Consider the following 25475-nt stretch of genomic DNA (forward strand, 5'->3'; position numbering starts at 1 on the left):
TTACAGTATATTACAGTTTGAATGGGTAATTTTTCCGTAACATGGAGAATAGAGGGAGGTGAGTAATTGGGGTATCAGTATAGTACAAAGCTACAACAAAAGTGCAAATCTTGAAGAAGCTGACTACTGGAATAGCCACCTAATCACCGTAGACCGTAGGCTTGAAAGGCTAGTCTCACAATAATGCACGTCTACATATAGATATTTTGCAAAAAAGTACATAGTATAAGACATATTATTAATAATTTTATATTCTAGCTTTATAATTACTTTCTTTTGTTTTTCCTTTTGATTTTTTTATTTATTTATCAAGATCTAAGGACCATTTATTTATTTTAGAAATCAAAGATATGTCTCCATTAATTTTCTATTTAGAAAAACAAAATTAAAAAATATGATAAACTTGAACAATATGTGTGGGTGAGTATTTATGTATATAATTTTCCCCCTAAAAAATGTATATAATTTTAAATCATCTTATTTTCACTTTTACGTTTGCAAAATTTATAAACTTACTTTTGTACCCTGAATTAGAGTCGAAAAATGCCAAAAATTTTGCCAAATAAATTGCAAAATTTTCAACCTCATGTTTTGCGTCACAAATCCGTAGTAACAACTTTATTTATCCACTGCGTACGAATTTGTTACATTCTATAAATTATTTTAATTTTAAAATTACTTTTAAATTTATTTATATTTTTATAAATTTTGTTTTAATTAACTTCATAAATATAAATTACATTTAAAATTATCAATATTGAATTTTTTACTGCAATATTGAATACTTTTATATATTTAAAAATCACAACATTTCATATATTACATTTAATAAATATAGTATTTAATGATCTTGTTCAAGTCTCTCTCTTTATGCATGTATATGGTGAAAACGGACACTCGGCAGAGGTACAGCACCTTTTAATATATGATTCGATTAATTTATTTCTACAAATGACCATTCATTTTCTTGACAACTTTTGAAAAAGAAAGATTAATCTCTGGAAAAAAAATGTCATTTTTTAAATATATGGGCTTGATTACTTTAAAAAAAATGCCCTCGATTGACTTTCTTATTTTGGAGCATGCGTATAGATTTTGCAGATTTTCTCTCTTGGTTTGAAAATGTTGGCCCCACGTTAGGTAGGAGATCGAAGATAAAAGGTTAATTTTGACTGTTTAAGATTTTATAAGTTTTCATAAAGTTTTTCAATTTACACCTACGTCGTAATTAAAGTGTGGGTTGTGAAGAGTTTGGGACAAGACAAGGTTTGAATATCTGTTTTGTTAGTCTCTCCATTTGTATGTCCAGATCAAAGGAAAATCCATCCTTTCCAGAGTGAAAACTCCTCTCTCCTTTTTAGGATTTTATTATTGCATAACTTACTTTTAACCCAAAAAGTGAGGTTAAAGTTTATGGATAATAGTTACAAGCCATTATTGAAACAACGAACGAACGAACTGTTATTTTATTTCATTCGTTCCTAGATAAGATATCTACATACATACATGTTTCATATGTTGTTGTTGTTGTCGCCACAAATTTTCTGGTTTAGGAGGGTCGAGGAGGAGACAGTGACAGAATCGGAAATACGAAGAAACAAAAAGGACAAAAGGAAGAAGCTGTGGAACGAAGAGGGAGAGAAGAACGGACCACAAATGTTGGAGTTTCACCCCACTCACGAGTCACGAGACCAGCGTCACACATTATGATATTTTTTCTTCGCATTCGCTGAAGTTTCAAACCTAAAAAGTAAATAAAAATATAAAATTAAATTAAATAATAAATAAAAAAATATAGTGACTTTATGTTGAATTTAGACGTTAAATGTAACGGCCCATAATCGCTTTTGCAATCATTGTAGCACTGCTTAGCTTCATTCACCCTTCTTCTCACTTCCCATTCCAAACCAACACCAACAACAAAACCACCTTCTCAACCGGAATCTTCACACTCCCCACCAAATCTCATCAACCCCTCTTTTCGATCGCACCTACGGTAATATAAACTACCCACTATGCTATCTCGTTCACCACCACACTTGCACACATAATCTTCTTTCTTATTCTTTCCTTATTATTATTTTGTAAGTAGTTTTCTTTTCCTATAAATAAATTCAAGGTGCTTGTGTTTCTTGAGATATAAAGTGAATTGGGTGATTAAAGGAGAAGAGAAGTGGAAAATATCGTGATTTCGATCACTGCAAACAAAAAAACTAATAATTAATGGCTAATATTTGTCGAAAAAAAAACATGCTCGTGTTTCTTGTTTCTTGTTCCTTGTTTAGTTTCAGCGTATGCACCACTCTCAAGGTGTTTCCTTCTTAAGCTTTTGTTACCTTTTTTTAAAGGAAGTTGTGAGTTGTTGGAACTTGGACTCCTACTAGATCCGTTGGAGTTGGAGGGGTGGATCAAAAGCTAGGGTTTCACTAGCTGGTGTGCTTTTACGTATCCCGTGAGAGCTTTAACTTGTTCTTGTTTTTTTTTTTTGGGGTACTTGCTTAGGTTTTACGGGTTGGGTGAGTTATATTATGTGAGTGGGTGCTTCGTCTTCAATCTTACCGACACATAGATTGGGAGGGTGTTGGTTGCACTGTTCGGTTTTGGTGGTTGGAATAGTTAGAAGCTTGCTATCTCTCGTGCTTTCTTTTGTTTTTGCACAAAAACAAGCACAAGTAGCTTTATTAATTAATTTCACGATATTATTGAATAATAATAAATTAATCAACTCTACCTCTTCTCCTAGTACAACTAAACGAAAACGAAGCTCTATGTCAATCGGGTTCTTCATTAACACTTTTTTTCTTCTTCTTTCATGATATTCTTGTAAATATTTCGTGTTTGAAGTTTGAACCTAATTTGCTGCAGCGTGTCTGTAGTATAATTTTAGTTTAATTTCAATTTTGCGTCGAAATTATGTTAATAAAAACTATTATTATTATTATTATTATTATTATTATTATTATTATTAAACTATATGTACTCGTGACAAATAAGGTGGTGATGGTTGTGCCTCGATGCAGGAGAGGGTTTTTTTTTTTACTATTATTAGTATTTTTTTTTTGTTTCTAATTTCGTTGTTTTCTCTCTCTCTTATGCGTGATGCAGATATTCACTTGTGATGGGGCTTCCTGGGTGATCGTTAAGGCATTGTTTGGGAGTGGTGGAATTAGGTGGTTGGAATGAGCAGCTTAAGGCCCGAATTGCATGTTGCGCAGCAACTTCGGCGCGACAAATTGAGGATCCAAAACAGTTCCCAACAACAACACTTGCAAGAGTTCCCCAACAACCTAGAACAGTTGTCGTTACAACCAGGGTTCAACTTGGATCTTCTTCAAGTAAGAAGCGTTCGAAATGGCAACATGCTTGATGAAGCACTTTATTCATCGGAAATGATCACTTTTCCAAACCCTTTATCTGCTCCTAGAAACCCTTTGGAGTGTCAAGAGCTTATGATGGTTCAGTATGGTTCAACTTCGTTCCCTCATTCATCATCCCCAAAGGAGCAACAATGTGAACCACGCAACTTGGGTGCTAGTTGGATGCTGAATTGTAACAACAGCAGCAGCAGCAACAACAACAACAGCAACAACTCCCTTTACTCTTCTGAGCTCAATAACAATGTTTCTAGTGAAATGGCCAATAGAGAAATTCAGAAGCAGTTTGGTGAAATGCAATACCCTCCTTCTTCATCTTCTTCGTCTCCAATTTACCATAATGCCTTGCAGGACATGGCTTATGGCGTTTGGGGAGGGAATAATCATCATGGTGAATCTGTGCTTCATTATGGAAACAACGAGTTACGCATTGGGGGTGCTAATTTATGGACACATAATAATAATAATATTCCATTGGGTTTCAAGAAGATTAATAATGATGAACAGTTACATGACAGGAATCATACTCATCAGGGTCTATCATTGTCGCTCTCATCAAATTCACAACAACAACAATCCAAGCCTTGTTTTGATGAAGGGTCTGTTGTGAAATCACCCTCCTCGACCATGAAGCTGAATGCGCTTTCAAACAACAACAACAACACTGTTTATCGAAATGTTGGCCCTCTCGGTCCTTTCACTGGTTACGCCACGATTTTGAAGAGTTCAAGGTTCTTGAGGCCGTGCCAACAGCTGTTAGATGAATGGTGCTGTCAATCTGGTTCAAAATTTGCAAAGAGAGGGATTTGTGATGTTCCAGAGTGGGTCTCTCGAGATGTCAGTTCTGCTTCTACTTGTGCTACTGCTCTTAATGTTGATGAAAGTGCTGCAAAAGGTGGTGGCAATTCGGGTGCTTCATCCTCTGTGTTGTATTGTTCAATCGAAAACAACAACAACAACAATAATAATAATAATAATAATAATAATAATAATAATAATAGCGCTGATGGCGGAGCCGCGAGTAGCTTTTGTCTTTCTTCTCGACCAGAGTGCCAAAAGAACAAGGCAAAACTATTGTACATGCAAGAGGAGGTTGGTGTTTTTTTTTTTTTTTTTCACACTGCTCATGTAGTATATATAATAGTAACCCTTCTGGTCTGTTTATGATTTATTTTACTTTTTTGTCTAGTGTGTTTTTGGTATATGGCTTAATGTCTGCCAGTGATTTTTACTCGAGTAACATAGGTGAAAAAAGGCCAAATGCTTTAAAACTTCCGTGTGCAACAAGAAGTCATTTTTGGTGTGTCGGTTACTGTGGATGCAAAGCTCTTGAAAAGTTAGGTTGCAAAGATGTATACAACTAGGTTTCACGTCCTGAGAATATGGGGAAAAAAATGAAATTGCATATTTGTGTGTTTTGTTGAATTGGATAGTTAGTTAATTTCGACGTGTCTCTAATTTTATAGCTTGTTGTTTTCTTATTCTTATTGGTTTGAATTGTTGGTATATGCAAAATATTATATTCCTAATTGTTGGTAATAATGCTGTTGTTCTTTTGACATTTTGGTTTCGGCTAATGCTGTTGTTTTCCTTTCCTCAAGAAGCTCTGGTCAAATTAAGTTTTGATTTTTTACTTTCTAATTTTCTTTTGTTGTGTCTTTGTTATTGTTGCTCTCGTTCTTTTGCTTTGTTTTTCAATTTTCATTGTTCCGGGGTGTAATTTATTTACTACCGAAAGAGTGGCTTGCCCCGCACCTTAAAAAGAAGAGTGGAAGTTAACTGACAAGGTCCAATACCCATTTGAATTGATTTTGGTATGTGTTCATATAGTATTTGCGTTGACGGTGTCATATAGTATTTGAGTTTTGATATTTTAATTTAATTTGAATTAGTTGAGAACATTCTTGTGGAATGATGAATAGATCCTTTTTGAGCTTCCTGTTATTACTGTTTTTTGTTTCTGTGTAAGATTCCATTGTGTGGACTGTGGAGTAATATGTATGTCATTTGTCATGTTATTCTTTCCTCGTTCAGTGATTAATTCATATTCTCATAATTGTTCTCTTCTTGGTACAAATATAGATATTCTCATATTTGCTTGTTAATTGAATATCTTGTCATTTTTAGGAGTCAAGTTTGTTAATTTGCTGGACTCAATCTATAATCATATCCATAAAAATATGAAGTCACAACAATGAAAATCTCCGTAAACATTTTCCAATTAATAATGAACTATGTTGATAAATAGTTGCTTGTTAATAACTTTTTAATATATTAACTAGTTAAGTTGTTCATAGTTTCAAAATTAGAAATTAGAAGTAATTTTAAGTTTTTCTTTTGTGTGTGTAATTTTCTCAAACAAATTAAGTTAATTTACCTCCGTAATTTGGAACTATTATGGAATTAAATGCATTTTTGTAAAGGGAACTAGTTAATCGTATGAAAATGACTCGAATGCTCTTGCATTGATATTTTTTGTGCTTTTTTTCCTTCTTTGTATATTTTGAGAGAATATTAGAGAACATTCCATCCTCTGTTTCCTTGCTTGCTAATTATCCTTTCCCTACAAAATAATTGCGTTTGATACATAATAAATTATTATTGCTTACTGAAGAGTTTTAAAATATACTATTTTTCATTCACGTGCATCTACACATGTTCACCTGTTCACGCCCGCGTTGATTTAGATGCAGATGTACTCTAAAGACATTCTTTTTTGTTATTTTTTGAAATAAATATTCTGAAGAAATTGCTCTCAACTCAATTCTCAATGCATCAAGCAGGATAGATCTTACTGTTTTTTCTTGTACCTTATTTGGTAGCATTTTGATTTAGCTGTTGAAAGAGGTGATACATAGGTTACGTTAAATTGCGGTATTTACTGTTGCAAATTGCTCTAGTTTTGAGGCAGTGGAAGATAGTGCATGCTGTGTTTTAATAGTAGGAATAAGCTTTGTTGCTCAAGATGGATGGGATTCGCTTCTTGTCATAAGCTGTTTATAAATCCTAAGTCTATATGCAAAAACAGTACTTGTAGATAATAACCTTTCAACTGTGTATATATTCCGCTTTCCGAAAGTACTTTGTTCCGAAGTCTCTAGCTAAGAAAAGAGTTTGAGGGACTATCAGGCTATTAACTTGTTCAAATTGGGTGGGTTATTAGTGGTTAGTTTTTGTCATCTACTTCAGCACACATTGAATAATTTTTTTTTTCCTGAATAATTGTGGTTGTTAGAACAAGATACAAATATCTTGTTATCATGTGTTGTACACCACTGCTTTACAAGGCTTGCTACAACTCCCCAATAATTATGAAATTTTTAAGGGATGAGTTTCTGATTTTTTGGGTTTAGAATAATACAATTCTCTTGTGCTTAATTATAATATTGTTAGTTAGAATTTATGGAGATGCTTTTAAACTTGCTGTTTTGGTTTTGTTGCACTGAGTCATGATAGGTTACTAGGAGATACAAGCAATACCATCAACAAATGCAGATGGTTGTTCAATCATTCGAGTCGGTGGCAGGTCTTAGTTTGGCTACCCCGTACGTCTCCTTGGCTCTCAAGTCAGTGTCAAAACACTTCAGGTGCCTAAAAAATGCAATCTCAGATCAACTGAAGCTTACATGTGAAGTCTTGGGAGAGGACTTTTCAATACCAACCACAAGTACTGGTAGTAAATTTGACAACAACATGGCCAGGCTAAGGTGCATGGACCAAAGTTTTCAAAAAAACAAATCTGGAGGAGCTAACATAAACTTTCTTGAGCCCCAACAACACGTATGGAGGCCCCAGAGGGGCTTACCAGAACGCTCAGTGGCAATTCTTAAAGCTTGGCTATTTGAACATTTTCTTCATCCGTATGCCCTCTTTCTCTGTGACCTAGTGTGAAACTATGAAACTTCTGTTTGCCCAAAAGAAGAAAAAGGAGATTAAATTATGGGTTTCTTTTGCTGTTCAATTTCATTTCAGGTACCCCACGGACACTGATAAACACATGTTGGCTACCCAAACGGGTCTATCACGAAACCAGGTTTGGAGGGTCTACTCCTTTTGAATTCATTATTATGTCTATAGTCCTTTATCTATTTGTTTGATTGAATTTGTGTATTTGACATGCTCTTTTGGCTGCTTCTAAGCGGGTCCAATAAGTGGGTCAAATATTTAGTCAAATGTTTGCTAACTCATCAAAATTTGACGTTGTAATTTAGCTAATTAGGAAACTTGTTCTTTTTTTGTTTTTCATTCTCAAGCTTTTAGGCTGACATGTTTTTATTAATGATTATAAATATGCATTGGCTTTCATTTTATTTGCAAAATTTCTGTAGGAATTTGTGAAATAATAACATGTTTGTGTTTTCACCCATTTCCTTATCTAAACATTGTTCCTTCTAATGTGTAATAGAGGTATGCATATAATGTGAATTTGAAAATAAATTATGAAGCCAGCTAGCCAAACCCACATTAAGGATTTTTGTTTTGTTTTGGTTCTTATTAGTTTTTGCCACGAGAGTTAAGCATATTTTATGGTTGACATTGTTAAAACCAGCAGTCTAGTTTTTCCCACATAGTCCATTTAAGAGATGTGATAATTCAATATGACTAGTTTGGGAGAAATTATTGTGTATGGACCATGGGGTCACTACCAATCTCCTTGCGACATGTTATTAGTTCTATTTTGTAAATTGAAAAATATAGTTGTCGGGTGGAGATCGACTCAGACCATGTAATAATTTTTACACACGATCATGTAGAGATTGACTGGGATTAGATGGTGTTTGACAATGTATATAATAATTTCTCCTTATTTTGATGCAATTAGGTATATATATATCCTTTCCAAGCTAGCTGGTATAAATTTTTACTGCAAGAAACCTGGAAATAACAATGTAACTGATTAACATAGGTATCAAATTGGTTCATAAATGCTCGAGTCCGCGTGTGGAAGCCAATGGTTGAGGAAATACACATGCTCGAAACAAAAGGCGTGACAACAGAAGCCCGCCAACACCACCAAACCTCTAGTAAAAATGACCAGTTAGCTTCTGCTTCTGAAGGCAGCAACAACCAGCCCAAATCTGATAACCAACCTGCTCACAGGTTCGGTGGCGCCCATGCATCACATTCACATGCAATCCCTGAAAAGCAATTCCAGTGTTTGGAAATGGGGTCATCCTCTTCTGCATGCAACGAGGAACAAATTGGAATGGAAGAAGACCAATGGAATCAAGAGAAGAGGTCAAAACTGGACTGCCAGATTACTACTACAACACCAAGCATGGATGGGACTGTGATGGGGTTTATGCCGTACCGAAGAAGTGGACTTGAGGGTCTTGGATCAGTGTCACTCACTTTGGGTCTTAGGCATGGTGTTGAAGGTGTGCAACAACAACAATTGCAACAAGAGGAGGAGCTTAGGCGTCAATTTGGAGGGCATATGATCTATGACTTTGTGGGCTAGTTAGATATTTTGTTACGAGGGAAGGAATAATAAAGGGTCAAGGAAAAATATTTGGACCCTTTTGCAGCTGAAAACATACTCTAGTGAATGTGGCAAAAAATAGTTGTTTACATTTGCTTGAGAAGGAAAACGGGGGATACTGTGTAAGCTGTTTACCTTCCAATTTTTGCTTTTGTGCCAGAGAAATTGCGTGTGAACTGAAATTGGGTGGCTATCCTTGCAACATTGGCAGGCTTCCGTAGGGTATTTGGAAGGAGTGGCCAATGTGTTAAACTTGAGAAGATGGGGTTAAAGGCAAGGACAACTTAAGTTTAGGTATATAATACTTGCATTCACATTTCTGTAATATTCAACTCAACGCAATTTTGGGCACGTAAAAAAGAAAAGAACAGCAATATTTATACACTCGTAAATTCTACTACAACTCTTGCTATACCTGTTCTCGCCCCTTTATCTCTTCCTTTCGTTCATGTCTAATAGCAATTTTCATTCCCCTCTTTGGTGGATATACTTTCTTTGAGGCATTGTATTATTTTTAAAAGGAATGTGGTGTGGAAGATATTTTCACTGTGATGGGAAACAATTTTCTCTCTTCCACCTTAAAAAGTAAATATCAGAGAGGTGATTGTGTGTGAAACATGAATAGCTGGGTTATGAAATGATATGTGATTTGGGAGAAATTGTTTAATGGCTGTGGATCACCTTGTGTTCATGGTGTTGATGAATTTTTACGTGACTCGATCGAGTTTTTCAATTTATGACAATAGGAAGAAGAAAACAAAACTTAGTTTAGGTGATCGAGATTCAGCTTGTCTCAATTTAAGGTACATACAGTGAGACTTAGTTTGGGCTTTGTGTGCTTACTGAGATTGATCTTTACTCAAACCCATCGGTCAGGTGTAAAGTTAACCATCGATTATCTGTTTTAATTTACACTCAGTTACTACAATTAGTATGACGCTTATCTCCTAAATTGAGAATTTGGTTCAAAGTAACCGAATCAGATTTAGCTGGGAAGTGAAGACCCAAACATGCACTTTGAGATACACAATGCATTTTAGAATATATTATAGGCCCACTAAGTTTTGCCAAGTGATGGCAGACATTGAGTGGTATATAGTCTTGTAAACCCACTACGTGGGGTTTTATAGTCGCGTAATCTTCATAATAGTAGGCCAATTGTCAAATGCCTCTCCTTTTGATGTTATCTCCTTAGCATTAAGGATATTAAAAAAAATAATCTAACAACACTGAAGTCAACCATAAAAAACTCAACCAATTTTATAAAAAAATTGAACTGAATTGTTGTTGTAAAAAATTGAATTGAACTGTTTGAGAACCGAATCAAACTACAAAAACCGAACCATTTATAATGGAGTAAAATTTCTCTTATAATCTCTTGTGAATCCGTGCAAAAACATTTTAGTTTTGGTCATAGTACAGTTCGGTTTTGTTTTCGCACAATTTGGTTTAATTTAACTTTTTTTAACACCCCTACTAGTGGTGCCTTTTGCACAACAATAACACTAGTAAGCAAAATGTAAATAGGAAGTTATAAGATTGACTTGATGATAAATGGTGAAAGAGGTATGGGATAGGTTATGGGCTTAAATTTTCCCGTTAACAAAAACTAACAACTAATATTTACTACTAAAAAAAAGCAATTAATGAAGATCCTTAGCCAAGGCCCAGAAGTCATTATAGCTAGCAAGTTGATAACGGCTAAATATGAGTTATTTTGATAGTAAAAATATATTGAAAATATCTTTAAAAATATTTATTTAGCAGTTATCTTTTGGCTTAAATATTAAGATTTGATATTTTTCTTATTTATGTCTTGCAGATATGAAAAGGGGAGATTAAAGGAGAAAAAGATCTAGAAAATATCCAAAATATCAAGAAGATATTATTACATGCAAAACAAATCCAAAAGATATCAAAAATATCAAAAAGAAGATTTTTAGCATCAAGTCCAAATCCACTACAACAACTATATAAAGGAAGTCAAGCCAAGCAGAAAAGAACAACACACAACCCTCCTCTTAGGGGTTTCATTTACTCCCTCTCTTTCTTTCACCCCCTTTCTCATTGTAAAGCTCTCAATGGCTATGAGTGGCTAAGCCTCTAGCTAGGGTCTGGCAGGCCCAAAAGCCAAGCGATGTATGATATACTCACTGTTAATCAATGCAAATGTGTTTTCTATTCTATTATCTTTTCTGCTTTTATCTTGCATTATTCATCTTTATATTCTGAGACGCTCGGGAGAGGGTAATTTCTAAATAAGATTTAAAAAATGTATGCATGCATTGGTTTTAGGAGTTAGGCACTCGGAAGAGGGTAACTGAACAAAAAAAAAGGATTTCATAAGAAAGTCATTGCTAGGAATAGAATGATTATTTTATGCCCATGCATTCTTGCAAACATCTAGAATTCATACTTCATCTTTTTATTTGTTGAGTCTTTGCAAAGGAATTTGAAAGATAGATAAATAAAATAGGCTTGTCATCGTGAGGAATCAAGGGCAAGTAATTGAACAGATGTGGGTAGAACAGAGTCACCTAAATTGATAATGAAAAATCATAAACTCATACATCCTAGGCAAACAAGGCAGGCCAGGTCCCAACCTTATCATATTCTGATTTTATCTTTTATTTTTATCTTTTATTTTCTCTTATCTTTATCATATCTTAATTTAAATATTTTATCTTCTATATTTATCTTTAAATCTTTTATCTTTTCTTTTAAATCTTTATCTTATCTACTATATTTTCTTATCTTTATTTTAAATTCTTTATCTATTGCTTTTGGGTTTGCATTAATCTAAGTACAAACAAAGTCTCTGTGGATTCGACACTCGGACTTCCGAGTACTTTATTACTTGTGACAAATTTGGTACACTTGCCAACGAGTTAACAAGTTTTTGGCGCCGTTGCCGGGGACTTTGTTTTTCGTACTTGATTATTAGCATATTCCAATTTTAAAGCAATTAGTTTTCACTTTCTATTTTTTATTTTACTTTCTTTCTTGTTTTTATCTATTTTTTTTGTGCTTCATTTTATTTTTCAATTTTTTGTCTTTATTCATTCTTATTTTATTCTTTTCTTTTTAAAAATAAAAATATATAAAAAAATTAATTTTTATTCTGTGATAACGTGCACGGTAGTTGTTTCTTTTGTGAATAGTGCACATTCCTTCTTTAAAGAACACATCATGGCAGAAGATCGTCCAAAGAGGATGACGCTAGAGGATTACTCTAGTCCTATTATACCTCAATACTTCACCAGCATAACTAGACCAGAGGTGCAGGTGGCCAACTTCTCATATCCATATTCCTTGATCCAGCTGATTCAAGGGAATCTATTTCACGGCCTACCAAGTGAAGATCCATACGTACATCTGGCCACATACATTGACATTTGCAACAAGGTGAAGATAGCAGGAGTGCCTGAAGATGCCATCCGCCTCAACTTATTTTGTTTTTCCTTGGCCGGTGAAGCAAAAATAGGGCTTCGCTCGTTTAAGGAGAATAGCCTAGGGACATGGGACGAGGTGGTGGAGGAGTTCTTGAAGAAATATTTCCAGAGTCAAAGACCACTGAAAGGAAGATGGAAATTTCTTCATTCCATCAATTTCCAGATGAATCCCTCAGTGAGACACTCGATCGCTTTCATGGGTTACTTTGGAAGACTCCTACACATGGGTTTAGCGAGCTAGTCCAGCTCAACATCTTTATTGATGGCTTGCAACCCCATTCCAAGCAGTTCCTCGACGCCTCAGCCGGTGGAAAGATCAAGTTAAAGACTCCAGAAGAAGCTATTGAGCTAATAGAGAATATGACGGCCAATGATTATGTCATTCTACGCGACCAAGAGCCCAACCCACAGGAAGAAAGCACTAGGCTAGAAGAATTATTGGTACAGTTCATGCAGGAAACAAGGTCACATTAGAAGAGCATTGATGCAGCAATTAGAAATTTGGAAGTACAACTAGCTAAGCTAGTTGTTGAAAGGCCCACCGAAACCTTTGCGGTCAATACTGAGATGAAGCCCAAAGAGGAGTGCAAGATAATTTTAACTGAGGAAGATGTGGAAGAAGAAAAGAAGGAAGAGATAGAAAGAAAAGAGGAGAAAGCACAACAATGGGAGAAGTACTCACAAGTAGAAATTCAACAAAAAAGTATTCTCCAAGTCAATACCACTCCTCATCAAGTGATTGTCAAGGAAGGAAGACATGGAAAACATGATAAACCCTTAAGTGTCCTTCTCTCCTTAACCACCAACATTTTCCTTGCAACAATATGGAAGGTTTTTCCGGCATACATGAGTTTCATGGCGTCTCTAGCTAAGAGGCGAAAATGCAAGAAAGATGTGTTCTATGTGACCTTCATGCCACCTTGAAGGCATTTGATTCGTCAAGCTAATGACGTTAAAGAAGCGTTTACTGGGAGGCAACCCATGATTTCTTACCCTATCTTTCTTTTAGTTAATTGCATTATGTGTTTTGTTTTTTTTAGGATAGTTGTGTTATTTCCTTTCTTTATTTTGATTTTGTGCATTTTAATTTCAGCAATTTAATTTCAGTGGTTTAAATTTAGTCATTGAATAAAAATTGCATGATATTTGTGAAGTCACTATTTAGGCTTTTTCTGAAGGATTCAACACTTGAAATGCTGCATGACAATTGTGAAAATACTGGTTTCCTAGAAGCAAGAGTCAGTTAAACAGTGGAACATGAATCACAAAGAGAGAAAAGGTTAGCTTGATGGAAAGAGATCATGGTCCGGTAAGCCGATAACTTTATCTTGTCACGGTGAGCTGTGTGAACTTAATTATGAGAGAACGTCTGTTTTTAAATTCTTAATTTTGCATCATTCTTAGACTGTTAGATTATTTGCATAAGGTGGATATGATCAAGGCCATGTTTCTTTTAGCCACTCAGCCAAAAAGCCAACCTGTGTTGAATTTATCCCTTGCACCCCTGTTGAGCCAAAAGTAATAATGATTTGTTTGAATAAACCCCTGAGCCTAATTTTGATATCCTTGACCTTGATTTAGGGTTCTAAGAGAGCTTAAGGGTTTCAAGTTATGATAAGCCCTTAATTTGGGGGATTCGTAAGGGAATTTGCCTAAAAAAAAAAGCAGCACACAATAGGGCACCCTTGTAAGCCCAAAGTATTCTTACCAAAAAAAAGCAGCACACAAAAAGGCACCCTCAGAAGCTTGTAAGCCCAAAGTATTCTTATAAAAAAAAGATTGCAAATAAGGGCATAAAAAAAGAGGTGTCATAAGTGCTAAGATAAAAAAAAAACTTTGAAATAAGGGCAGAAAAAGAGAGGTGTCATAAGTGCCAAGAAGAAAAGTGTTGTTAGAGGAATAAAGGCTGAAAAATAAATAAGCCTAGGCAGGAAATAAGTGAAAATTTTTCTAAGGATGCATGCTCTCTTATAATCCTAAGTTTTTTAAATCCCAGAAAAACCATAATTTCTTGTTTAGACGGGCCCCGTTACAAGCCATTAAAAGTCCTTAGTGATCCACCAAGTGTAAGTAAGAATAACTTTAACTGAGATGAAGTGCAAATTTGGGAATCTTAATTGCAGGTCGTAAAATTTCAAACACTCACCCCAGACACTTGTGCGCAGAAAGAAACACTAACCTTGTGAGCAAAGTGAGGCAAGCCAACTTGATTAATTTTCGATACTAACTATTTTCATCTCGATGTTGTTTGTGCTTCCATTGTGAGATTATGGCAAATACAGAAGGGACCAGTTGAAAGAATTTGAAAAAAATTGTAGCTATTGAAAGTGTTGGAGCATTCGGAGTCTGCTCTCATTTTTATTTTTGCTTGAGGACAAGCAAAATTTTAATTTGGGGGATTTTGATAACTGCTAAATATGAGTTATTTTGATAGTAAAAATATATTGAAAATATATTTAAAAATATTGATTTAGCAGTTATCTTTGGCTTAAATATTAAGATTTGATATTTTTCTTATTTATGTCTTGCAAATATGAAAAGGAGAGATTAAAGGAGAAAAAGATCTAGAAAATATACAAAATATCAAGAAATCTCAAGAAGATATGATTACATGCAAAACAAATCCAAAAGATATCAAAAATATCAAAAAAGAAAATTTTTAGCATAAGCCCAAGTCCACTACAACAACTATAGAAAGGGAGTCAAGCCAAGCAAAAAAGAACAACACACAACAACCCCCTCTCCTAGAGGTTTCATTTACTCCCTCTCTTTCTTTCACCCTTTCTCATTGTAAAGCCCTCAATGACTATGAGTGGCTAAGCCTCTAGCTAGGGTCTGGCAGGCCCAAAAGCCAAGCGATGTATGATATACTCACTATTTATCAATTCAATGCAAATGTGTTTTCTATTCTATTATCTTTTCTGCTTTTATCTTGCATTATTCATCTTTATATTCTGTTAGAGGTTAGACGCTCGGGAGAGGGTAACTTCTAAATAAGATTTAAAGTGTTAGACGCTCGGGAGAGGGTAACTTCTAAATAAGATTTAAAGAAGATATGCATGCATTGGTTTTAGGGGTTAGACAATCGGAAGATGGTAACTTCTAATAAAACAAAAAGAAAGGATTCCATAAGGAAGTCATTGCTAGGAATAGAATGATTATTTTATGCCCATGCATTCTTGGAAACATCTAGAATTCATACTTATCCATCTTATTTGTTGAGTCTTTGCAAAGGAAGTTGTGAAAGATAGATAAATATAAAATAGGCCTGTCATCGTGAGGAATCAGGAGCAAGTAATTGAACAGATGTGGGTAGAACAAAGTCACCTAAATTGATAAAGTAAAATCATAAACTCATACATCATAGGCAAACAAGGCAGGCCAGGTCCCAATCTTATCATATTCTGATTTTATCTCCTATTTTTATCTTTTACTTTTCTTATCTTATTTTTTATCTTCTATTTTCTCTTATCTTTATCATATCTTAATTTAAATATTTTATCTTCTATATTTATCTTTAAATCTTTTATCCTTTCTTTTAAATCTTTATCTTATCTACTATATTTTCTTATCTTTATTTTAAATTCTTTATCTATTGCTTTTAGATTGTGTTTGCATTAATCTAAGTACAAACAAAGTCTCTGTGGATTTGACACTCGGACTTCCAAATATTTTACTACTTGTGACAAATTTAGTATACTTGTCAACGAGTTAACACAAGTATACTTTGGAGAAAAAAAACCCTTTAAATAATACAAATTTGCTAATGGAATCTCCAATACTCCATAGAAAACTATGGGAGATTACCTTAATAGGTGATCTATTGTGGACCATAAATAATGATCCTTAGGTTGATCACATGTTTACAATATTATAATACACCCTCGACATTGTAGCACTACCTCTCTTCTTCTACTTAGCAACCCTTGTCAGCCCCCACTTTTCTTCATCTTGAAAGATGATTTTTGGTGACGACTTTTCTTTTTCTTTTTCTTTCCTCCTTTCATCCCCAAACCAAAAATCGTTTCCACGCAATCATCGCTCCTCACACCATGTCGTAGGAGTTTGAACTAAACAATTTCCCTCCGCAAACAAACCTTTCTGGTTGGATACCATCATTTAGAAATATGCAACACACCCTACCAACACAGTCCTCAAAATAGGCCCCGACATTCGAAATTTCCCCCTTAATCTTCTCAAAGCCATCCACACAGTTGTAGCCATTGAGATCGACCATCGTTCGAAAATCCGCAATACACCACACTGACACAATCCTTGAAAAACAGACCTAACGATGGAAATGCCTATGCTCTAAGGAAACTCGTTGTTGAAGTAGATGACATCTTCCAACTAAAACTCGCGCGCAAGCATGTGCATGCTCGTAGAAGGAGGCAAAATTACTGTTGTTGAAGCTAAGATTCAACACCCTTGAAACTTGGTGTCGGGCAAAAACCACAACTTGCACTTCAACGTGGTAGCCATCAAGATCGACTATTGTATGCCCAAATTCTCGAGAACCGCATCCTCAAACGTGGCCTCCAAGATAAGATTAGGGTAAGTGTTAATTAACTCACCACGCACCTCAAATGTTTGATGAAATCCCTAAGCAAGAAAATAAAAGAATGAAAACATGACGTGTGGGTTTTGCTTTATGCAAGTTATCGAAAGAGATGCAATGAAAGCCTCATTCCCAGGATTTGATCTTGTTGCGGCCAATGTTCCTTACTAGATATTCTGCCTTTGCCTTATCATGATTAAACTTTTTTTTTTTTTATTGCTGAATGTTGACAATTAATATGTTGTTAGTAGGGAGAGATTTGAACTCATGACTTTCTTATCACTCCAACCCTTATGTCTCTCCACCAACTACCAAACCACCTTATGACTCCCTCGTGATTAAACTGGTGTATAGGACAATATCATATTGGAGTGCTATTCTTCTCCTTAGGTAACTAGCTAATCTTGGTGACTATAGGTTTTGGTTTTAGGATCAAAGGAGGAAATAACAAGATAAAAACCAAAAATTACCTCTAATGGCGATAAATGGTGGTCAATGACGATGATTGTTGGAAAGAAAAAGAGAGACAATACTATATATGATGTGGAGGTGTACCGTAATATTACGGATATAATATCAATCTAAAAATCATTAATCATAGTTCACAATGGATCATCTTATAATGATTCATCCTAACCTTCATCCAATAAACTAGATTGAATAGAAAGGAAATTTAAATTCCCTTCTTGAAGAGTCTATCTAATGTCATGACAAAATGTACTCAATAAAAACAACTTTAATAATTCCGTGTGAACCGGAAATCCAATGATAATGTGTTTTTAGCAAATCAATTTTAAAAGTGTTCTCACATTATCGGACCTAACCTGATCATGACACATAATAACTGAGCTAGGACCTGATTAATTATAAAAATATGAGTGCTAAGTAATAGAAAGGAGTGCAAATCTAAACTAATAAATTAAAAAGAGAAAGAGTGAATCAGAGAAGCTATAGTGGACATATAGCAAAGGGCACTGGTCCACCTATGAATCATCCAAAAAGCTAGCGTATTTGGTTATGCATGTATTAATTAATAATGAATTTGCTACTTAACTATGGAATGGGAATTAAGCACAAGAATAATAAATATAGATGGTTCTATCTTGAGTGTTTTTTTATAAGTAATAAAAGAGACATTTAATCCTTAATAAAGTAGCTTAACAATTTTCATATATGAAAAATCATAAGTTTAAGTTTTTATTTTTTTATGAGGTAAATATAAGTATTTTATAAGAACTTTTTCATCATCTTTTTTTGTCTTGCATTAAGACGCCATCTCCTTGCCCAAAATTTTAGTGTAAAAAAATAGTAACAATATAATATTCCTGAAACTGATAACCACATGAAAATACATAATTGATCAAGATGGGATCGTGAATAAAATAAATTAGTACTATACTCTCATATTTATCTATATATTTATACAGCCATTTTTTTAGGCAAAAACTTCTATTTACATAGCCATGAATTGTATAGTAATTCATAAATAAAATTTACGCATGAGTACAACATCTATTTGGATTGATTTTTTTTTAAAAAGGTTGGATTCAACTATATTTTCCTTAAAAATTAATTAGATCCAAAATCTAATCCATCTTATATATAGATTTTTTTGTTTATTTTATTTTCAATTTTGAGCTTTTTGGGTTCGATTTCGGGTTTGCATTACATTAGATTAATTTATAAAAACTCTTAATCAAGATGCTAGCTGTAGTGATTCCTAATAATACTGATTGTTAATCTTAATTTAATGATTTATTCAGAGCATAGGGTGTACTCTAACACGTGTACTAATTTAAATTAACAAAATTTAACATAATGACCAAAATTTTGACAATAATGAAGTAGAAGGGAATTTTCCTCATTTAGAGTTTAAGTTAAATAAGAACCAATGTTTTTCGACTAACTTGAATTAAAGTACATTATAATCTTTATTAATTTTAAATTAACAACTTATATTCTTTCAGTACTTTATCTATTTCCTCACTTTAGAGTAAATAATTTTTTTTGGTAAAAGTATTAGTTTTTTCTATAATGTTATAGACTAGAATTAGGAAATCCTTACCTTATCAGCAGAGCTAAAATTAAACAATGTTTTAACTCTCTTTGTTCTAGTTTATATCAACCAAAAACAGTTTATCAACTAAATAAACGATATGTTTTTCTTAAGATTATTGATTTGTTTCTCCATCTTGATTTTAGTTTTTATCCCCCCACCCCCACGTTTTTTTTCTTTTCTTTTTGTGCATGTACATTAAGAATATCTCTAATTCGAGAGTTAAAAATTAATTAAAATTCCTAAAGGTTTAAAAATATCAACAAACTAAACTTTATTTCTTTTGATTACAAAGCTTTTTCCTTAGGCGTTATCAAAAGTCAAACTCTGCATGGTTAACAAATGCATCTATATACTAAAATCAAACTCTAGTAATTATTTCAAATGATATTAAACTCATTTTGTAAGGTTTCAAGTTTAAATATTGTAAATGAAAAAAAATGTGATTAAAAAAGAAAAATTTCATTAAAAATAATCAGTCAGATCTTTCAACAAAGATTAGTTATTGATAAAGTCGATAAATAATTGGTACCAATAACATGATAAAAAAACATTTATATGTCATACCTATTCAAAAGTTTTCTCTGATGAAACTATGCTGCGATCTCAAAAATTTTGCACTCATGCAATTAATTAATGGTCGTAACTCAATCACAGAAACAATCAAGAACGACTTTTGAAAGAAATGGTTGGAAGACAGACAAATATAGAATTGATCAAACAAGAGTCTTCTCTTATTTACTATTAATAACAACTCTGATTGTGTAATTGCACACATATGTAGAATCACAAAGCTTTAGGGTACCAACTCATACATTCTTACATACCAATATGGACACGTACATAAAATCACCAGGGTTTGCGTCGTACAAACGTATAGTTCCTCGAGTTAAGTTGATAAACACTACAATATATGTGATATTTAGTAATAATTTTTTGTCTAATACTTATTAAAAATATTGTTTAAAATTTTTCATAATATTTAAAAAAATATTATCAAATATGAATAAATATTATTAATATGTTTTTATTAAAAATATTGTTTTCGTAACATTTAAAAAATATTATCAAATATAAATAAATATTATTAATATATTTTTATGATATTTTATCAAATGTTATTTATAGTTTATATGTTTAAAATCTTTGATAAGTATTCGACAAAAATATGTAACTAAAGATGTTATGTGTAGTAGTGAAATTATTCTCTAACTAATTATTACTTACATGAATATCTAATTACCAACACCCACTCATCAGCTAGCATTCATTACTCATCACATCAAACACTGCAAGACATATGCATACATATATACAGCTTTATAATGCATCCTTAATTAATATATATACTAATTAATAACATTTAATATTTAATTTCCTCCCTGGCCAGGTGTGCCATAGTCATTGCCAGCGGTGTAGACGTGACGAAACCCCTCATCCACTTCACGTTGGCCAGATCCAGGTTTTCCATACTCCTTTCGAGGGATTTGATGGTGATCATTATCATCAGATTCATTACTCAGTTCCGATCTCTCGTCCAATTTTGGCACAAATTTCATCCTATTTATAGCCACAGAAGAGCTTGCCAGCATCAACACTAGTGCAATCACCACAAGCTTCATTCTCTTCAACAGTAATTTTTGCTTTAGCCACATACCATGAAAAAGTAAGCTCATACTATATATAAGAGGGGAATCAAGAATTAATATGTTTTAGCCACAAGAAAAAGTGAGCTCATACTGTAAAATTAGGCACTAGCTCGTACTAAATATTAAGGACATGAGATAGAACAGATTTTGTGGATACACATAAATTTGATATGATCTTTCAAGAAACAATAAGCATGTTTAGTTAACTTACCAGCTGATGCTATGAACTTTAATTTTTTGTGTTATCTTACACTGAGCAGAAAGGAGGAGGCTCAAGGAGCTTAAATAAGGGCTAGATAGGGGCATATATATGGAATGAAATTAAATGTGAGAGTCAATTGGGAAGTAAGTTTCAAGCAATATCATGGTGGGGTTGAAACCATTGACGTTGAGGCAAAGATTAAGTGCGATGCCCATTAAAGTTGTTAAATACACAACTTTAATGATGATGTGGTTGTCTGTATTTCTATGTGGACTAAATAGGGAAATTCCACCTATAATGAAGAGGCATGGGTGCATATAGGTTATGAATTGTATCGTTGATTTCTTTTCTTTCTTCCTTTTCTATTTTAAATCAAATAATTCCACCTAAAATGTATGTGGTCTGTCCAACTTGATTGAATGTTGGGAAACACCAATAAGTAGAATAATCATTTCAAATCTACCTCATAAAAATGACCAATAAGGACGCTTTTACTGTTAAGATTTTTTTTAATAATTTGTTATAGTGATGTGTCTAACTAATGGAGTGAGGTTACAAGAAAGTTGTGATTTAGTGTTGGTTATATTTACCTTATATTAAGCTTAAGAAAGAAGAGAAGGAAGATAATTTAGGGTCTCTATTTCCTGTTAATTAGTTGGAAAACAGATGTTAGGATTTAAGTGGATTTTCTACTCCCGAAAACCCATTTCACTCATTTTGATTTGAATAAATATATTTGAAGATCTAAATTCCTGTTCTACATTTAGTGAAAGACACTACTAGAATAATGTTTTTTTACGACGTAGTATTTAAGTCGGTTATCCAAAACCGCCTTAGATAGTGGCGCGGTGGCAAACTTGTAATTATCAAAGCTGAGAATAATTTTTTACAACGTAAATTCTAAGGCGGTTATAAATAACCGTCTTAGTAACTCGCTGGGTGGCATTTTTGTAAATATCAAAAAATGTTCAACGACGGGTTTGGATAAGGAACCGCCTTTGTTTTATTTCCCTCAAATTAGGGATTTTACAGCCATCCCTTTCCATTCTTCACCTAGCGTCCCCTTTGGTCTTTACCAGCATCCCTTTCCACTCTTCACCCACTCTTCACCCACGACGAGAAGTTTGTGACCCATCATCACTAAGCCCTGTCGAACAGAAGTCTGTGACCCATCACTAAGCCCTGTTCAAGGTGTGTCGTGCCGCAGTCCGATTGTATGAATTGGTAAGTACCCATGCACTGGTGTTGCTTGCTTGAAAATGTGTAATGAATGGCATTGTCAAGACAAGGTTTTTGTTTCGCTGGTAGGTAGGGGCTTTTATTTTGCCTTTCTCGATTAGCAACACACGGACGAAGGGCAGCTTGCTTGCGGCTTCAAAATTTGAAAGGTGAGTTTATCCTGATCCCTGAACCCTTTCTTCGTGTTGCTAGTGATTTTACTGTTTTTATCTAATGGAAAAACTTGAGGCTTGTGCTCATGTGCCTTATTTCTTCCTATTTAGATTGTTGTGTGTTTTGTATCAAGTTATTCAAATTTTCTTCTGACTTGGGAGTGTTATTACCTATTTTCTTATTAGTTGTATCTGTGTCATCTTTGAGAATGATGGGTTTTTAGATTAAGTCCATATGTCACAGCCAATCTCGCGATACCTTAAAAAAAAGCACATTTGAAGTAAAAAAGGAATCAAGTTTTGTGCTTAGTTTCAAAAGGAGTCAAGTATGACTAGTGAATGTATGTAGTTTGAAGTACTCACCAGGATCAGTCATTGAATTTCGAAAAGATATCAAGAAAACCAAACAGGAGGCAAATGTGAGAGTGGATAAAATATCCAATCTGAAATTCAGTCATTCAATTGCAGTAGCACTGTATAATTTGGGCCGGGAATATCTGTCTATCAATTTCATATTTATGTCATTAAATCTTGATTCTTGCTCAAAGCTTCTTATGGTTGTTGATCCAGAAATTGTTTCAGAAAAATGTTGTATTACTGGAGCTTGGCATGTACCTACTAATCGTGCCAACTCCCTTGCTGATGCAGAATAGTATCGCTGCATTTATTGAAGCACTCTGTTAGCATATATAGTGATATTATTGGCATAATAATATCAGTGAGTTTCATTTTGCTGATAGAACACCAGTTGATAAAGTAATAAAATATAATATCAAACACTTAAATCGCAGACAATGCAGCAATACACATGTTGTCCCAGAGGCAAAAGTCTCCTATTACACAAATACAACAATACAGTTGCTGTTCCAGAGACAATACTCTTCTACAGAGAGTATTCTTTGTCCACAAACAGAAAATAATTTCACACTTCCTAATTACACACCTACTATTAGATAATATATCCTTAATACATAACTACCTGTAACTATTTTCTACACATAAAGGTCATCCTATAGTTTCTAGTATAGAACTAACTGTCATAACTGCCCCTAATCCAGTTCCTACAATTTTATTCCTCTCAAAACTTATGTAACAAAATTTAAATACACGTTAAACACGTGCCTTGGAAAATAAAATAGGAGGAATGAAAGTCAAAATTAGATTCATTTGGTGACATTATCCAAAAAGCTACCTAGTACCATATGCATGCTGCCATGATTGGAAACAATACTATAAACACCTGCCATGCAGCTTGAGACATCACAACAATATTTCCCAAGATTTGAACCAGATTGAAGACAATTGCCCATACTAGATTTGAAATGTTCATATCTAGTGCACTTTGGTCTGTGGAAGCCAGCAATAAGGTCATTTGTAAAAAAAATAAAAAAATAGAGGAATCAAACTTTCAAATCAATGCAATAACCTGTTAAGGATATCAGGTAAATAAGGTGTCTTTTAAAATTAAACCATGAAAATTGTCAACATAGTATGACATACTCTATTAAGGATTCGCCCACTCGGGGTGGCATCAAAATATGATATTGGTGCTCGAAAAATGCACAAATGCATTTTATTAAAGATCACAATGGCTGTCTTGTATCCAGCTATCACAGCAAGAAATGCTCTGGCAAAGGTGAAAATGGAACTTCCAATTGACAAAGCAACATAGACAACCATAAGTTTAAAGCTTCCAATATCAGGTTCTGCAGTTGCAGACATAAGAGTAGCCAAAATCATCCAATAATTGCTAGCAATCTGAAAAGCCACAGTGAGTATCGTTGAAAGTAATATATGGGTACAAGAGCTCCTCCATAAGCTGTTGTGATGTATTTCCAGTAGACATTAAACCCTACTCTACCCTTTTCCCATTCTTCTTCTTGAACTAGTTTCCCTTTGGGTTTAACTATGTCATCTGACGTATCATTTGATCTTACCACATTTTTGTCAAGTTCAAAACAACTTACTGAACTTGTGTCCTCCTTGGTGGTAGTTGATGTTTTAAATGTTGGCCTTCTCTCCAAGGACTTGATTAAAGACAAAGCTGCTTTGTGTGCACCTACAAGTTCCATAAAATCAGTGCCTGACCTGAGAATGTCATTGTATTTTCCTGATTGAGTTATTCTTCCTTCTCTCATGACCTAAATAAATGGTAAGCAAGAGAAAAATACTGAGAAAATAGTAAATTGACTAAATGCTGATTTTTGAATTCTTTAGTGAGAAGTCTATGATTCACTCACCACTATTAGATCAACATCGGATAAGAACTCTACTTGATGAGTTATATAAATCACAAATTTTGATTTTAAAAGGTCAAGCAAGCACTCCTGAAACAATGTAGTGTAAATGGAAAATTAGATGGCATCCTGTACATCCATATACATAACAAAACTAGTGTAATTCTATTGGAAGTATATTGCCTATTACAAAAGAAAGTAGAATCCATTTCTGTGAAGCTATAGCTGTAAACAATATTTTGTAGCAAAACAGTAGAGTTTAGGTAAGATAGTACCTTAAAGAGATGGGATCCTGTATGAGCATCCAATGCACTGAAGGGATCATCAAACAGATATATATCAGAATCTTGGTATAGAGCACGGGCTATTTGCACTCTTTGCTTCTGTCCACCACTCAAATTGATTCGCTTCTCTCCGATAGTGGTCTGATCACCAAATGGTAGAACCTCAAGGTCTTTTGTCAAGGAACATGCTTCTAGCACCTCATCATACTTTTCCCTATCCATCTCTTTACCAAATAATATGTTGTCTTCTATCTTGCCACTCTGTATCCATGGTGATTCATAAACATAAGCCTTTGTACCACATATCTTCAGGGTCCCAGATATCTTTGGTACTTCCCCTATTATACAAGAAAGTAAACTGGACTTGCCTGACCCAACATTACCACATACAACAACCCTCATACCATGAAAAACTGTGAGATTTACGTTTTTCAATGTTGGATAAGGGGAAGATAAATACCAAGAGAAATTTCCATCTACTAATTCAATTGCCTTATCAGAACTACCCTGTGGAAGCTTCTCTACTACATCAGTCTTCCACTCATCTAGACGAAGAAATGATGCAATCCTTTCAAGGGAAACCTTAGTTTGTGCAATCATTGAAATGGTGTCAGGAAGACTGTATATGGGCATTTGAAATAAAAGAACAGATTGTTTTCTAAATGTGCCAAGTGGTTTTTATATGGAAAGGCAATTAATTATTCACACTGGTTGCGTTAGTTTAATTTTTTCTTGAACTTTAAATCTATAAATGGACTTTGAACTTGAATTTTCCTTCAACTAAGAGGAA

At 34.0% G+C, this 25475-nt stretch overlaps 3 protein-coding genes across 4 annotated transcripts; 1 reads left to right on the plus strand and 2 right to left on the minus strand.

Annotated features, from left to right (window-relative positions):
- Window positions 1-1753: 1753 nt before the first annotated feature.
- On the plus strand, window positions 1754-9240 carry LOC100810379 (BEL1-like homeodomain protein 8). The gene is made up of 5 exons (XM_006591067.4): window positions 1754-1996; window positions 3106-4466; window positions 6831-7234; window positions 7347-7407; window positions 8281-9240. Exons 2-5 carry the CDS (start codon window positions 3180-3182, stop codon window positions 8833-8835), a joined length of 2307 nt encoding a protein of 768 aa, XP_006591130.1. The 5' UTR covers window positions 1754-1996; window positions 3106-3179; the 3' UTR covers window positions 8836-9240.
- A 10870-nt stretch (window positions 9241-20110) lies between these two features.
- On the minus strand, window positions 20111-21054 carry LOC106795138 (uncharacterized). 2 transcript variants are annotated; one of them, XR_001383379.3, is made up of 2 exons: window positions 20783-21054; window positions 20111-20565 (listed from the first exon to the last, which is right to left on the minus strand). XR_001383379.3 is itself a non-coding variant. In XM_014763690.3 (2 exons), the coding sequence occupies exons 1-2, from the start codon at window positions 20875-20877 to the stop codon at window positions 20293-20295; spliced, it is 402 nt and encodes a 133-aa protein (XP_014619176.1). In that variant the 5' UTR covers window positions 20878-20892; the 3' UTR covers window positions 20111-20292. The 2 variants fall into 2 exon arrangements, 1 of the variants encoding a protein (XP_014619176.1); XM_014763690.3 differs by having other exon boundaries at window positions 20111-20599; window positions 20783-20892.
- A 2330-nt stretch (window positions 21055-23384) lies between these two features.
- Window positions 23385-24957, minus strand: LOC100811450 (probable non-intrinsic ABC protein 5). The gene is given in 5 exon segments (XM_026124294.2): window positions 23385-23511; window positions 23665-23960; window positions 23963-24305; window positions 24405-24491; window positions 24677-24957. Coding segments are annotated over 5 exon segments (972 nt in total). The 5' UTR covers window positions 24908-24957; the 3' UTR covers window positions 23385-23496.
- Window positions 24958-25475: the final 518 nt, after the last annotated feature.

This window comes from Glycine max, chromosome 11 (genome assembly GCF_000004515.6).
Source record: "Glycine max cultivar Williams 82 chromosome 11, Glycine_max_v4.0, whole genome shotgun sequence".
Lineage (NCBI taxonomy): Eukaryota > Viridiplantae > Streptophyta > Magnoliopsida > Fabales > Fabaceae > Glycine > Glycine max.

Excerpts from the sequence above, each read along its gene's own strand:
- LOC106795138 (XM_014763690.3), bottom strand. The coding sequence starts at position 20,877 with ATGCCCCTATCTAGCCCTTATTTAAGCTCCTTGAGCCTCCTCCTTTCT. Across the intron at positions 20,600-20,782 it reads AAAGTTCATAGCATCAGCTG|TATGAGCTTACTTTTTCATG; the intron begins GTAAGTTAACTA and ends TCTTATATATAG.
- LOC100810379 (XM_006591067.4), top strand. The coding sequence starts at position 3,180 with ATGAGCAGCTTAAGGCCCGAATTGCATGTTGCGCAGCAACTTCGGCGC. Across the intron at positions 7,235-7,346 it reads TTTGAACATTTTCTTCATCC|GTACCCCACGGACACTGATA; the intron begins GTATGCCCTCTT and ends ATTTCATTTCAG. Across the intron at positions 7,408-8,280 it reads CGGGTCTATCACGAAACCAG|GTATCAAATTGGTTCATAAA; the intron begins GTTTGGAGGGTC and ends TGATTAACATAG.